A 12,498-nucleotide genomic window follows, 5' to 3' on the forward strand; every position below is an offset into this window, starting at 1 on the left:
GTGCACATGTGCACAGCTTAGAGGGAACACTGGTTGTGGATACATTTCACAGACTATAGGGACACTCCACAGGAGTAGATATTTAAATAATTAAAAATGTCCTTACCAAGTAGTCAGCCCTCTGGCATTTGTTCGTGGAATTGGTCCCAGAGGGCTGAGTGCCTCGGAATGTAGGCGTCATGGCAGTTCCCCGGGTAGCCTGCACATTGATTGAGTGCCAGCCACGCCTATTGACATAGACGTGGCCCCTCACGTGCGGTGCCCGAAGCCCAATGTGTGTGCAATCTATAGCTCCCAGCACATTGGGAAATGCTGAGAGCCTATAGAAAGCCACCATAAGGTCCTGCCACTCGGACTCAGAACGTGGGAATCTGATGTATGTGCGCCACAACTTATTTAAAGCAATTAACACTTGATTGAAATGCTTTGAGAAAGTGGCTTGGGAGACCCCCAAGGACCATGAGGTCACAGACTGAGTGGAGCCTGTGGCCAAGTAGTAGAGGGCACACATTAATTTCTGCAGCCCAGACACTGCATAGTTGACCCCCCCGTAAGGGTCCAAATCATCTCTCACCTGCTCATATAAGTCCAACAGGTTAATGCGGTTCAGGCGAAACATCCCCACAACCTGTTAATCCGAGAGGGAGTCCAGGTACAGCCTAGCACGATACATACGTGAAGCACGCAGTAGTCGGGGTACCTGGATCTGACGCGCAGCTTCCTCCCTCCTCCTGCGCAGCTCCTCCAAATGGGCATAATCACATAGAGCCAACTCCAAACTACTCTGCAAAATCTCTCAAACCCTCATAGGTGTCCCTAATGATCTTGGGGTATATGTGGGGGAGTTTCTGAGTAAAAATGAGGACACCTGTGATCAAATTAACCATTAGTGCACTTGACCAAAGTGAGTTGTGGGCCAAATCGCCAATCAGAACCTGGTCTGAAAAAAGTGCTATTTATATCGACCAAAAAGTGTGATTTCCGTTTGCGCATCCCGTTAAATAAGCGATTTGTATACTTTTCTGTGCAAAAGCATCTAGATGCGAATTAAGTGCGATTTTTTTACGCACTTTTAGAAAGTGCAATTTATCGCCAAAAAAATGTGGAAAACGGGCCGTTGCGCACCCTATTAAATGTGCGATTTGGCCAAAAAATGCAATAAAATGCGAAATCGCTGTTTTTATGCGAAAATATCGCAAAAAAACACAAATCGACTCCTATTAAATGTCACCCTGTAAATAAGTTACTTATTTCTGACTAATGAGGAATTGCCCTTGGGTGATACCTGAGGTTAAAGTGTTAAACTGCTATCCAGGACAACATAAAAATTCTTAACATGTTCAGTGTTTTGCGACTCTAAATCGTCAAAAGTAAGTTCAGTTGGTTGGCTAAGCTGTAGCCTTTTCCTTTGATGGTGAGCTGCTATTGCAGCCTTTTCCTTTGATGGAAACTCTATTTTTACCTAATTTAAGTTACAGCCATCTGGCAATCATCCACTTTTAAATAATATCATTCAAACCTATACTGTATGTTTCATACATTGCAGAGCTACAGTATACCTTTCAGCCATAAATATATACAAACCTGTAGACTTGTACAGTTGCAACTATTGATCCTACTAGCAATTATTCTATACTGTATATCGATGACAGTTGATAATATATACCGTGTATATACTTGAGTATAAGTCGACCCGAATATAAGCCGAGGCACCAAATTTTACAACAAAAAACTGGGAAAACTTATTGACTCAAGTGGGACCCTTACTCGAGTATAGGCCGAGGGGGGGCTTTTTCAGCATAAAAAATGTTCTGAAAAAGTAGGCTTATACTCGAGTATATATGGTAATTCTATATAAAACAAGAACAAAAACAATTAAAGAGCAACATTTTTGACATACAGTATAGTTGAATCTTATGCATACAGTTAAATATATACAGCAGTAATATAACATTAATACAGGTTGAGTATCCCTTATCCGAAATGCTCGGGACCAGACGAATTTTGGATAATGGATTATTCTGTATTTCAGAATATTTTTTTATATTTCAATAATGTATCTTGAGGTATCTTGCATTTATGTTGTATAAACATATCAAATACATGAAATACACACAAATATATTTTATTTGAGCATAAAACAAGGTATCAAAACATGAGACAAAGTTTGTGTACTATCTCAGGCAATGAATGTGAATGCCAAGCAATCATTTTCTTGCACATATTTAGTAGAGATGTGCAGACTCGGATTCCAGAGATCCGAGCCCCCACGGACGTCATCATTCCGAGACCGGTTCCGAGCAGCGCTCGGAGATTCCCGCCTGACTCGGGTCTGTCCGCGTGGGCAGGACGTCCTCGCCCGGCGCCGGATTTCGCAAGGCTTTAAATAGCGGCTGCCGCGCCCGCCATCTTCACTCCAGTCTAGTAGTGGGTTGGGAGAGGGTGTGTTGGTGCTGCTGGGGCTTAAACTTGAGCTTGACCTTGAACGCAATATTTTATTTGCTGGGGCTGTCTCTCTAAGTGCTGCTGTGTACTCTGTTCTCCTCTCTGCTTAGGGTGGGATCACCCTAGCAAGGAGGACACCCTAACTGTGTACTTGTAGTACTACTGTCTCCTCTGTGTGGTCTACCTCTGGTGTGCTGTGCTGTAATTATTTTATTCGCTGGGGCTGTCTCCCTCAGTGCTGCTGTGTACTCTGTTCTCCTCTCTGCTTAGGGTGGGATCTCCCTTGCAAGGAGGACAGTCTAACTGTGTACTTGTAGTTCTACTGTCTCATCTGTGCTGGGGCCTACCTCTGGTGCTGTGCTATAATATTATATATATTATATTAATAATTAATTATATTATATATATAGTCCACTGGTGCTGCCTGCACTGAATCTGCCAGTATTATTTACTCAGTCCACTGTTGCCACTGGCAGTGCTACTGCCTAAGTGTAACTACCTAGTACATACTAGGCTGCTATATATAATTGAATTAAAAAATAATACCTGTGCTGGGTGTGACTGTAAAAAATAATTCCATGCTGCTGGTGCACTGACGTGTGCCACTGAGTGCCACTGCCAAACAGTACCTAATAATAAAATTAATTATTATACATTCTGCTGGTGCATAATAGTCTGCTACTGGTGGTGTGTAACTACCTTTTGTGGTGGCCACTGGCAGTGCTACCTACTGCCTACCTACCTAGTAGTTTAGTTTCTCTACCTACTAGGCTGCTATATTATTAATAATTAATTTAATAATATATAGTCCACTGGTGCTGCCTGCACTGAATACTGTGAATAGAGGTTGCCAGTATTATTTACTCAGTCCACTGTTGCCAATGGCAGTGCTACTGCCTAAGTGTACCTACCTAGTACAACTACATACTAGGCTGCTATATATAATTTAATTAAAAAATAACACTTGTGCTGCTGGTGCACTGACGTGTGCCACTGAGTACCAAGCAGTACCTAATAATAAAATTAATTATTATAAATTCTGCTGGTGCACATATAGTAGTATTGCTGACGTAACTACCTGTCTTGTGCCTAGTACTGCCGTATCTACTTGTCTGGTGCCTTGTAGTGCCGTATCTACCGCGCAGCGCCACTCTTACATGAGCCACGTGTTTGTGCCGCACACTTGTGTGGCTTAGCATAGTTATCCAGCTATCTCAGTGCAACCTTTTGCCCTAAAAACAATATTGTGAGGTGTGAGGTGTTCAGAATAGACTGGAAATTAGTGGAAATGAATGTTATTGAGGTTAATATAGTGTAGGAGCAAAAAAAAAAAACCCCAATTCTGCGATTTTAGCAGTTTTTATGCTTTTTTTTTTTTTTAATCGGAACCCAAAACCCAAAAAATCCAAACACAAAACGTTTAGAGGGTGTTTTGGCAAAACCCATTAGAACCCAAAACCTCAAGGTAATCAGAACCCAAAACACGAAAAGCGGCCGGTGCACATCCCATATCATGTCAGTTACATATCATGTCCCCAGTAGTGCTGTCACAGATGTCTCCTGTAGTGCCAGTTACATATCATGTCCTCAGTAGTGCCAGTTACAGATGTCTCAACTAGTACCAGTTACATATCATGTTCTCAGTAGTTGCAGTTACATATGTCTCCAGTAGTGCTTTTAGCAGGAATATTTTTTTTTTTCACTTTCTGGAATGTATAGTTTTTGGAATAATTTGGAAAAAGGATATTTGGATAAGGGATGCTTAATCTGTATTATGAATTAAATTATGTGTTCTGTAATATAATGTCCCCAATTCCCATTATGTCATGCATAGTGCCCAAATCTTACATACCACACAATAGTGTCGCCAATTCACATTTTGTCACACAACATTGCCACCTATACACATAAAACCTTACAATAGTGCCCAAAATTCACATTATTCACAGTAGTGCAATAGACCAAATGTTAGTGCCCTTATTAGTGTTATGCCACACAGTGTTATGGCCCACGTTCATTAGTGTCATGCTGCTGTTGAGCTTCTGAACATCAACAGCAGTTGGACACTAATCAACAGGGGCAGTGTGCAGATATGAAGGAGGCTGCTGTACACGGGTGGGCAGGCTGCGGAGGAGACTACAGTATGCGGCAGTTTTCATTTTTTTCTTTCAGGTACGCCGTACCACCTTGCAGCACTGCTCAGCAGACAGCCTGGCCAAGCCAAATTGCCACTGTCACCACTGCTGCTGGTGGTCATTAGGACTGGGGCAGCTGGTCATTAGCACGCCTGTGCACCCCCCCAGCCCCGACCCCCCCCCCCCCACCCCCGTGCACACGCCTATGTGTATGTGGTCAGTAGACCGCTCGTGTGATGTAGTGCAACAGGCCCCTGGAGGAGTGAAGTTATTGCATCACTTATATCACCATATGAAGAAGTGTTCCTATTGGATCGCCAAATCCTGGATTATTAATTTCTCATTGCTGCAAAGGGTTGGGTTATCAAATTACATCCAAATACATCCAATAGGACCAATTCTAATGTTTTCATTAACTACTTTAAATACATTTGGCACTCCTCAGCAAATTTCCTTAATCTTACATTAAATATCCCAATCTAAGTAAATACATTTTTAATGTAATGTTACTTATCTATTTACTGAGACCATCTTTGGAAACTTTTCTGTTACACAGAAACTTTAATGTTAATTAAAACAATGTTAGTGAGATTTTTCATTCAGAATGTATAACTATAGTTTAATGTCATCCACAAATATTTTGGGCACTGTTCTGTTGAAGTCTATGGATCAATAATCTATTACAGTACTTTGTGTGTTAGTGAGTTAGGACAGGAGTCAGCTTTGTTAGCAGAAGGGCAAAACCATGTCGCTCTGCAGGTGAGGTAGATTTAACATGTGCATAGAGAGTTAGATTTGTTCAAACTAAATCTAAATTGCAGTGTAAAAATAAAACATGTCAAATAAACAACCAAAAAGAATGCACTGAACAGAGAAAGGATTGACGTACTCATATGGTCATAAAACATGCAGCCTTTACTGTCTCCATTAAAACACAACAAGCCATAAAAACCAGAGCGTCTGCCCTCTCAGACTGCCCATTCTGCACTTACAGTACTCTTCATTTCTCCTATAACGAATATAGCATGAGTACATCATTCTTTGGTGTGTGGCTTGTGACCTTTTAATGGAAACAATAAAGGTCAAATGTAAATATTTGACCTTTGCTGTACAGAATTATTCATAATGTGTTGTTGAATATTTATAGAAACTTAACCCTTGCTATACATAGGATGACATTTTCTTTATTCAGACAATATTTGCACAAATAGCATTTAGAATGGAGCCCTCTTATTTAATAGCGCGCACCCCCCCCCCAGCAGTTGCGCGCCAGGGCACCCCTCCTGCCTGGGGCGCTCCGGCGCCTAGCACCGGCCCTGCTGGGTCCACGTATACCTGGAGGGAGAATAATAATATAATTAGTGTGGCGTGCTAAGCGAGCCACTGTGCACGAAGTATGGCGAGCAAAGCGAGCCCGTGAGGGTACAATCCAGCTGCAATAAAATGCAACCTAAACTTATGGAAATTAGAGATAAAATAAAAAATGCTGTGAGGGCGTCTGCAACTTCCGCCCTCACAAAATGTCACATTCTTTTCAATAAATTGAAGTGGATTTAGACACAACCATATGGAGATTCTGTTGTGTCCTCTCTATAGCAGTGTGACATTCACATATGCTGTATGACACAAATTTTTAAATACATGAAGAAAAATGTAAATAAAACCATATTGTCCCCAAAGGGTTTTACTTTAACCATTGTAGTTTACTTACTGTATGATTCATTTTCTCTCCATTTCCTCTTAGTTTCCTACCCTACTAAATCTAAATCTTCTGATTCCTTTCTGTGACAGACATCACAATGCTTAGATGTGTGCACTGCTGCATCTGCCTGCCTCCTTCCAGCTCTGCTCTGATGCTGCAGGAAACCTGGGGGAAGATCGGACTTTGTTTAGACATATCAATGCATTATCCAGTGGAGCGGTGGGGGGTTTGGGGGCCTGAAAAACACACTCTCCTCCCCTTGCTCTGCTGATTGTACAGAGCACATTCTGAAGCAGGTTGCAGAGCAGGAAGGCCCGCTTTCCTCCATTTGCACACTCTCCTCCCCTCGCTCTGCTGATTGGCTAGAGCACATTCTGAAGCAGGTTGCAGAGCAGGATGGAATGCTTTTTCTCTCTTTGCACTTCTGATTCTCCACCTCATGCTCTGCTGAATGACCAGAATCAATGCTGGAGCACTGATTTTTAACAACACAGTTTGGCCCTTATTCTGGTTCATTTGCTCAAAGCAAATTTGTGCAGGGACCGATGTTTTGCATTTCTGTGCATGTGCGTACGCTGGGTGCGTGCAAACTCGGTGAGAAGTCTGGTTGATGAGTGCACGCTCCCAGCCTTGGGAGCGAGGGGGGGGGGGGGGGCTTTGGAGAGGGGCATTGGGTGTTGGGTTGGGGCATTAGCATATGTTAATGCATGCATTTCATGGGTGTTCCCATTTAAATGCTGGCCGTACATACGCTAATGCGGTCATGACGCACGTGCAGTGGGCGGACAGCTGACATAGCCACATGTCAGCTGCCCGCCCAATTCCCTGCATTTCTTTTCTCATATGTACAACTGGTCTGGGCCAATCGCCATCATTCGATTATCGGTGACCATCAAAAGATGGGGAGGTTCCCATTGGCATGCAAATGGATGCTCATATAAAACATCTTTTCGCAACCCTTGCGAACAAATTTGGTATGCGAATGGGTGGTGCGGGCCAACCAGTCCCAAGGCGGGTTTTGGTTAATTTGCAAGGGTGCATGCACGCATTCGAGCGAATTGACCAGAATAAGGCCCTTTGACAAGCACTGCTCTATAGAATTACTCTGAGTGTTCATACAGTTTGGCAAACAGCTAAATAACTTTCACTTTCTAATAATCCAGACTACATGTGAACATCTGAATAATGGTGATTTATTGAAGCAATAAACATATGGTAAACCTGGAAAACAAATAACAATGAAAAAATGCAATTACTATGTACAATTCCAGCAAATACTGTATATAATCCTGCAATATGGATGAACACAAGCAAAATATGCAACACCTTTTACAGTAATTGTTGGGAAATGTGGTGTGTGTGCAGGCTATAGGATGGAGAAGAGTAACTGTGCACACCAGTGGCTGCCTCAAAACTATGAACAGCCCAGTTAATTAACCATCAAGTTTGGTTTATTGAAGAAGTAATGGGTACAACCATACTTACATAGATACACACTTCTAATCATTCTCCAATATGAATATGCAGCCATATCTAAGGGGTCTTTATACTAAGCTTTGGAGAGAGCTAAAGTGGACTGAGATAGTGCACCAGCCAATCAGCCATGTTACAGGTTGTGCTTGAAAAATGGCAGTTAGGATCTGGTTGGTACTTTATTTACATCCACTTTCAGACAGAAAACAAAACCCAGGAAATACCCTGGTCCAGGAGGGTAGACCCGGGTTTTTTTTCTTTCTGAAAGGGTCAACCTGGGTCTAAAATCCCAGGGCTTTGACCCTGGAATTTACCAGGGTTTTTACAAAAATCAGGGTCGTAAATGGGTGTGACCTGGGTTTTTGGGATTAATACATAGAAAGGCACTATATAGATGCGGCTAGGAGCAGGAGATGGTGAGCGGCGGCCGGGAGCAGGAGATCGTGAGCAGCAGCGGAGCGGCGGCCTGTAACAGGAGATGCTGAGCGGCGGCCGGTAGCAGGTGATGGGGGGAGTGGCAGCAGCTGCTGGGCAGGTGATGGTGGAGCGGCAGCAGTGGCCAGCAGGTGGCCAGGCACAGTTATGTGCTGAATGTTTATCTCTCTTCATCACCCTCACATTTATCTCTTTTTTGGCTTAATACATCTGCCCCAATGTTTCTTCTATAAATGATTAGATGCACTGTATTGTCTTAACTATAATTAACGGTGCACATTGCAAAATGTTTATACTTGTATATGAGGGGCCGTTCAAGTCAAAATGACAGCTCCCTGAATATAACATATGATGAACTGGATATGACATATGACGAGCTGGATATGATGTACGGCAAGGGGTTAACTATTTTGGTATATTCGTCTTTACTTTCACCATAAATAAAGTCTTGTTTCACCTTTGTAAATGACCCTCATAGATGACTCACATTCATGGAAATCAGGGGTGTGACAGTGTCATAGTCACTATTCCTAGTGGATTTTTAGCTACATTTTAATGGGGTTTGATTCTAGATATGAGATTTTCGATCATTAATAAAATAAGATGAAACTTTTTTTCTTATCACTACAACGAAAACTAGCTAGTATTATAACAAACTTTAATCCATTCCTTTCTTTGTATATTACTGTCTTTTTCCTGGTTAAGACAATCACTTTTATAATTTATTATCTTCAGTACAATAAAAAAAATGGAATCCAAAACAATTTTTAAGTAGCATTTATATAAACATCTACAGTATTCCTGCTCACTTTATTTCTGTTGCTAATGGTGTTGATGAACGTAGTAGCTGTTTTATATTCTGGAAATATAAATATGATATCAATTCTTGTCTCTAAAAGAAGTGTGTAACTGTCTAAAAGCTTTTTCTTTTCTTTTGTTTTCTCTAAATCTACCGTAAGTACAGTATCTCTAACAAATGAAAGAATCAATGGCCTGTTAGAAAACTGCCGAAGGGGCTGATTTCTTAACATTATTTTCACATTATCTTAGTATCACCTGAATGTATTAAAGTGCATTTGGAGCAGTTTTCATGAAAAACTGCTCAAACGCTTCAATTCGCATTTTGTAAGTAACAAGATCACATTTGTATAATGGGAAATGCGATCTGGGTGAAATTACTACACAAAATGATCACTGTGTAAAATAATACAATAAATCCAATCATACTCACCTACATCATAACTCCCAACATTTGAATGCAGAACCGAGGGACAGCCACATTTTTTGGGTGTAGCCTAGTGGAAAGGGGGCGTAGTCTGTACTCGCAATGCTGCCAAAAGGCCACACCCTGTTTTTGCCGCTGTAGGGGCATGATCAGCAGCTTCGTAAGCTGCTGGCTATGCCCCCAGCCCCTCCGGCTGCAGCAGTAGACGCTGTGCGCATGGTCGACAAGGGGGACTCCCAACTGCCCCCACGCCACGGGACACTGCTGGTCCCGGGAAGGGTGCGGGAACATCCCGAAAAACCGGGAGGTTCCCACGATAAGCAGAACAGTTGGGAGGTATGCCTACACAGGAACCGTTGATGTGGGCTGCACATGCGTCACCGCCGATGACATCACCGATATTGTCTCATAGTGACATTGCAGGGACAGAGCTTACTTGCAAGCTCTGTCCCTTTATGCAATAACTGACACATCCGTGTGATGTAATCAATTATCGCATTGTGAATTGGGCTGAGACTGAGAGGGGACACTTCAAATGTTACATTATTATATAATAATACTACTAACTAATGCTATAGTGAACAATGCTGTTCTTGTAATCAGAATCAAACACATTAGAGTCTGTACAAATTTCGCTAAGCAAGGAGTCTCCCCATGTCTCAAGACAGAAGTAAAGACATAACACTAGCTGAAGTTGTAAAGCACCAGTGCCTACAGTACAGTGTTACTGGCTGCAGAGATCAGATATCAGCAGCTCACAAGGAAGTATTACATTTCATGCAGAGTGACAATAGATATTTATCAAGCAGATTCATTTTCTTCTTATTATGTGAGTGTCCAGAGTCAGGCTGTGACTGTGTGGGTTTGTCTCCCTTAGGCAGTGGTGTTATTGTCCTGGTGCAAGGTTGAGCCCTGTGTGACTGCTCAGTGCATGCTCTATGTTTTGGAAAGCACAGGGGAGGCGTCAGCAGGCATAGACTGTACCCTGCTCACACAGGCACACACTGAAATACACACAGACAGCAGCACAGGCATACACAGACACACACAGACAGCAGCACAGGCATACACAGACACACACAGCCAGCACAGCAGCACAGGCACACGGGATGCTCACATAGGAGACTGCTGCCATTCACTCCCATCCAGAGGCTCCCTGAGAGTGCGGGCACAGGCTAAACTCCACTCTCCCTCCCCTCCTGTGCCCCCTGCCAGCTGACTGACTGATATATATGCTGGGTGCTCACTGCTCAGTGCTCACCATACATTGCTGTCTGCAGCTGTAACGTCTCCCCATCCTGTCACCTTACAGTGAGGGTCTCTGTGCTGTCTCCCTCTTGTCATGCCCCTCACATGCCAGCCCAGGTGCTTGTCACCCTTTCAGGGTGATGTCCTTGTCTGCTGCTCCCCTCCATGTGGGCATCACTGCTCCCCATAAGCCGTGTTCTGTCCCAGCCCCCTCACCGCCTCCGGCTCTGCCCCTGCCCGGCACACCACACTGCTGCCTGACGTCTGACTATTGCTGGGGATAAGTGTGCGGAGGGGCTGCCCCTGTCATCCAGCACCCAGCTCCGCTCACCCAGCCGCACTCACGTCCAGAGTGCTGAAGAGGAGAGGCGGAGGGGGCACCCGGGGTATCTGTAGGGGAGGAGGCAGAGGGAGCACTGGGGGTATCTGTAGGGGCGGAGGTAGAGGAGGCACCGGGCTATCTGTAGGGAAGGAGGCGGAGGGGGCACCGGGGGTATCTGTAGGGGAGGAGGCGGAGGCACCGGGCAATCTGTAGAGGAGGAGGCGGAGGCAGGAACGGGGGGTTGGGGGGGGTGCGGGACCTCACACCTGATCACATCTCAGCAGAAGGAACCAGACCCGGCTGCAGGGAGGGACAGGGGACAACTTCATCAGCAGCTGCCGGATCCATCACCGTGATCCCAGGACCGGGCTCGCTGAGACAGTCACCCAGCCGGTGCAGGAAGATGCTGCATGCCCCTGGTGCCAGCCTTGGTGCCGGACTGCCCTGGTTTAATAGTGGATCTTCCTGGTCTGTTGGTACCTGGGGGGGATTTGGAACTCATTTAACCCTGTGGATATGGCTCATCACCTGCAGCAAGTGGAGGACCATGGCCAGCCCCAGCAATGAGGGTAAGGCTGAGCCTGCATCCTTACTATAACATCACCCCTTACCAGTCGAAGCTAGCCATCATATCATGTACACATACAGGAACAGTCACACAGATGATACAAGCAGCATTTATTACCATATGTTCTGCATCCATGCCATACTGTGCCATTCATCCTACATTGCCAGCAATCACTACTTTCCAAGAGCAATGCATTACATACCAAAACAGATTATGTAGAATATATGCACAAAGCACCATGGGGAGAGATGTAGTTCCCACTGTCATTCCATGAGCAGGTTTACCATTGATGCTATACCACTTCCTCATTATCATTCAGAAACTTGGTAACATTTTTACAATCTATTTCCCTTAAACCACATTGTGAGCAAAGTGCTGCATGCTTGGGAAGACATTGATTGTTCACCGTATGCATTCATTCATGTTCTGCAACTGTTTGGTTATTATTTCATTTTCCCAGACAAAAAGTCTATCATAACAAATCGATATACTTATATTATATATATATATATATATATATATATATATATATATATATATATATATATATATATGTCACTCACATCACTGCATTATATACCTGTGCATACAGTACTGAGTGCTAACAGCATACTACATTAATAAAGAAATCCAAATACTGTCATTTCGCTTTTGCTGTGTTGGTCACTGTAGTATCTGAGTCCACCAAAGCAATATAATGCTGGGCAGCCTTGATAATATTGTGGAGGAGATAACAATGGAGTTGACTTTTGGGTCAGGACAGTGCTGAAGGGTTTATGCTGATGTCTTGTTAGGAAGTTGCTCCTTGAGCCTTGGAAATGAGTCAACAGCTATGGAAGTCCCTGATTTTATTAGATTACTCTTGCTAGGGTGCAGACTACTTCAATCATTTATCTATGTGTAGATCATGCTCAGAGCTGTGTTAGTCATGACAGGAAGGGAAGG

The 12,498-nt window shown here is 43.6% G+C and overlaps 1 protein-coding gene across 3 annotated transcripts in view; it reads left to right on the top strand.

The window, feature by feature from the left end:
* Positions 1-11,226: 11,226 nt before the first annotated feature.
* EPHA5 (EPH receptor A5) overlaps positions 11,227-12,498 on the top strand; it is a 311,396-nt gene continuing 310,124 nt past the window's right edge. For 2 of the 3 annotated variants that reach the window (XM_083176358.1, XM_083176366.1), the window contains exon 1: positions 11,227-11,554. In XM_083176358.1, coding sequence (XP_083032484.1) covers positions 11,389-11,554 — 166 coding nt within the window. In that variant the 5' untranslated portion in view covers positions 11,227-11,388. The remainder of the gene's footprint in view (positions 11,555-12,498) is intronic. The other variant, XM_083176350.1, reaches the window with a different exon arrangement.

This window comes from Crinia signifera, chromosome 1 (assembly GCF_055691185.1).
Source record: "Crinia signifera chromosome 1, ASM5569118v1, whole genome shotgun sequence".
Classification (NCBI taxonomy): domain Eukaryota; kingdom Metazoa; phylum Chordata; class Amphibia; order Anura; family Myobatrachidae; genus Crinia; species Crinia signifera.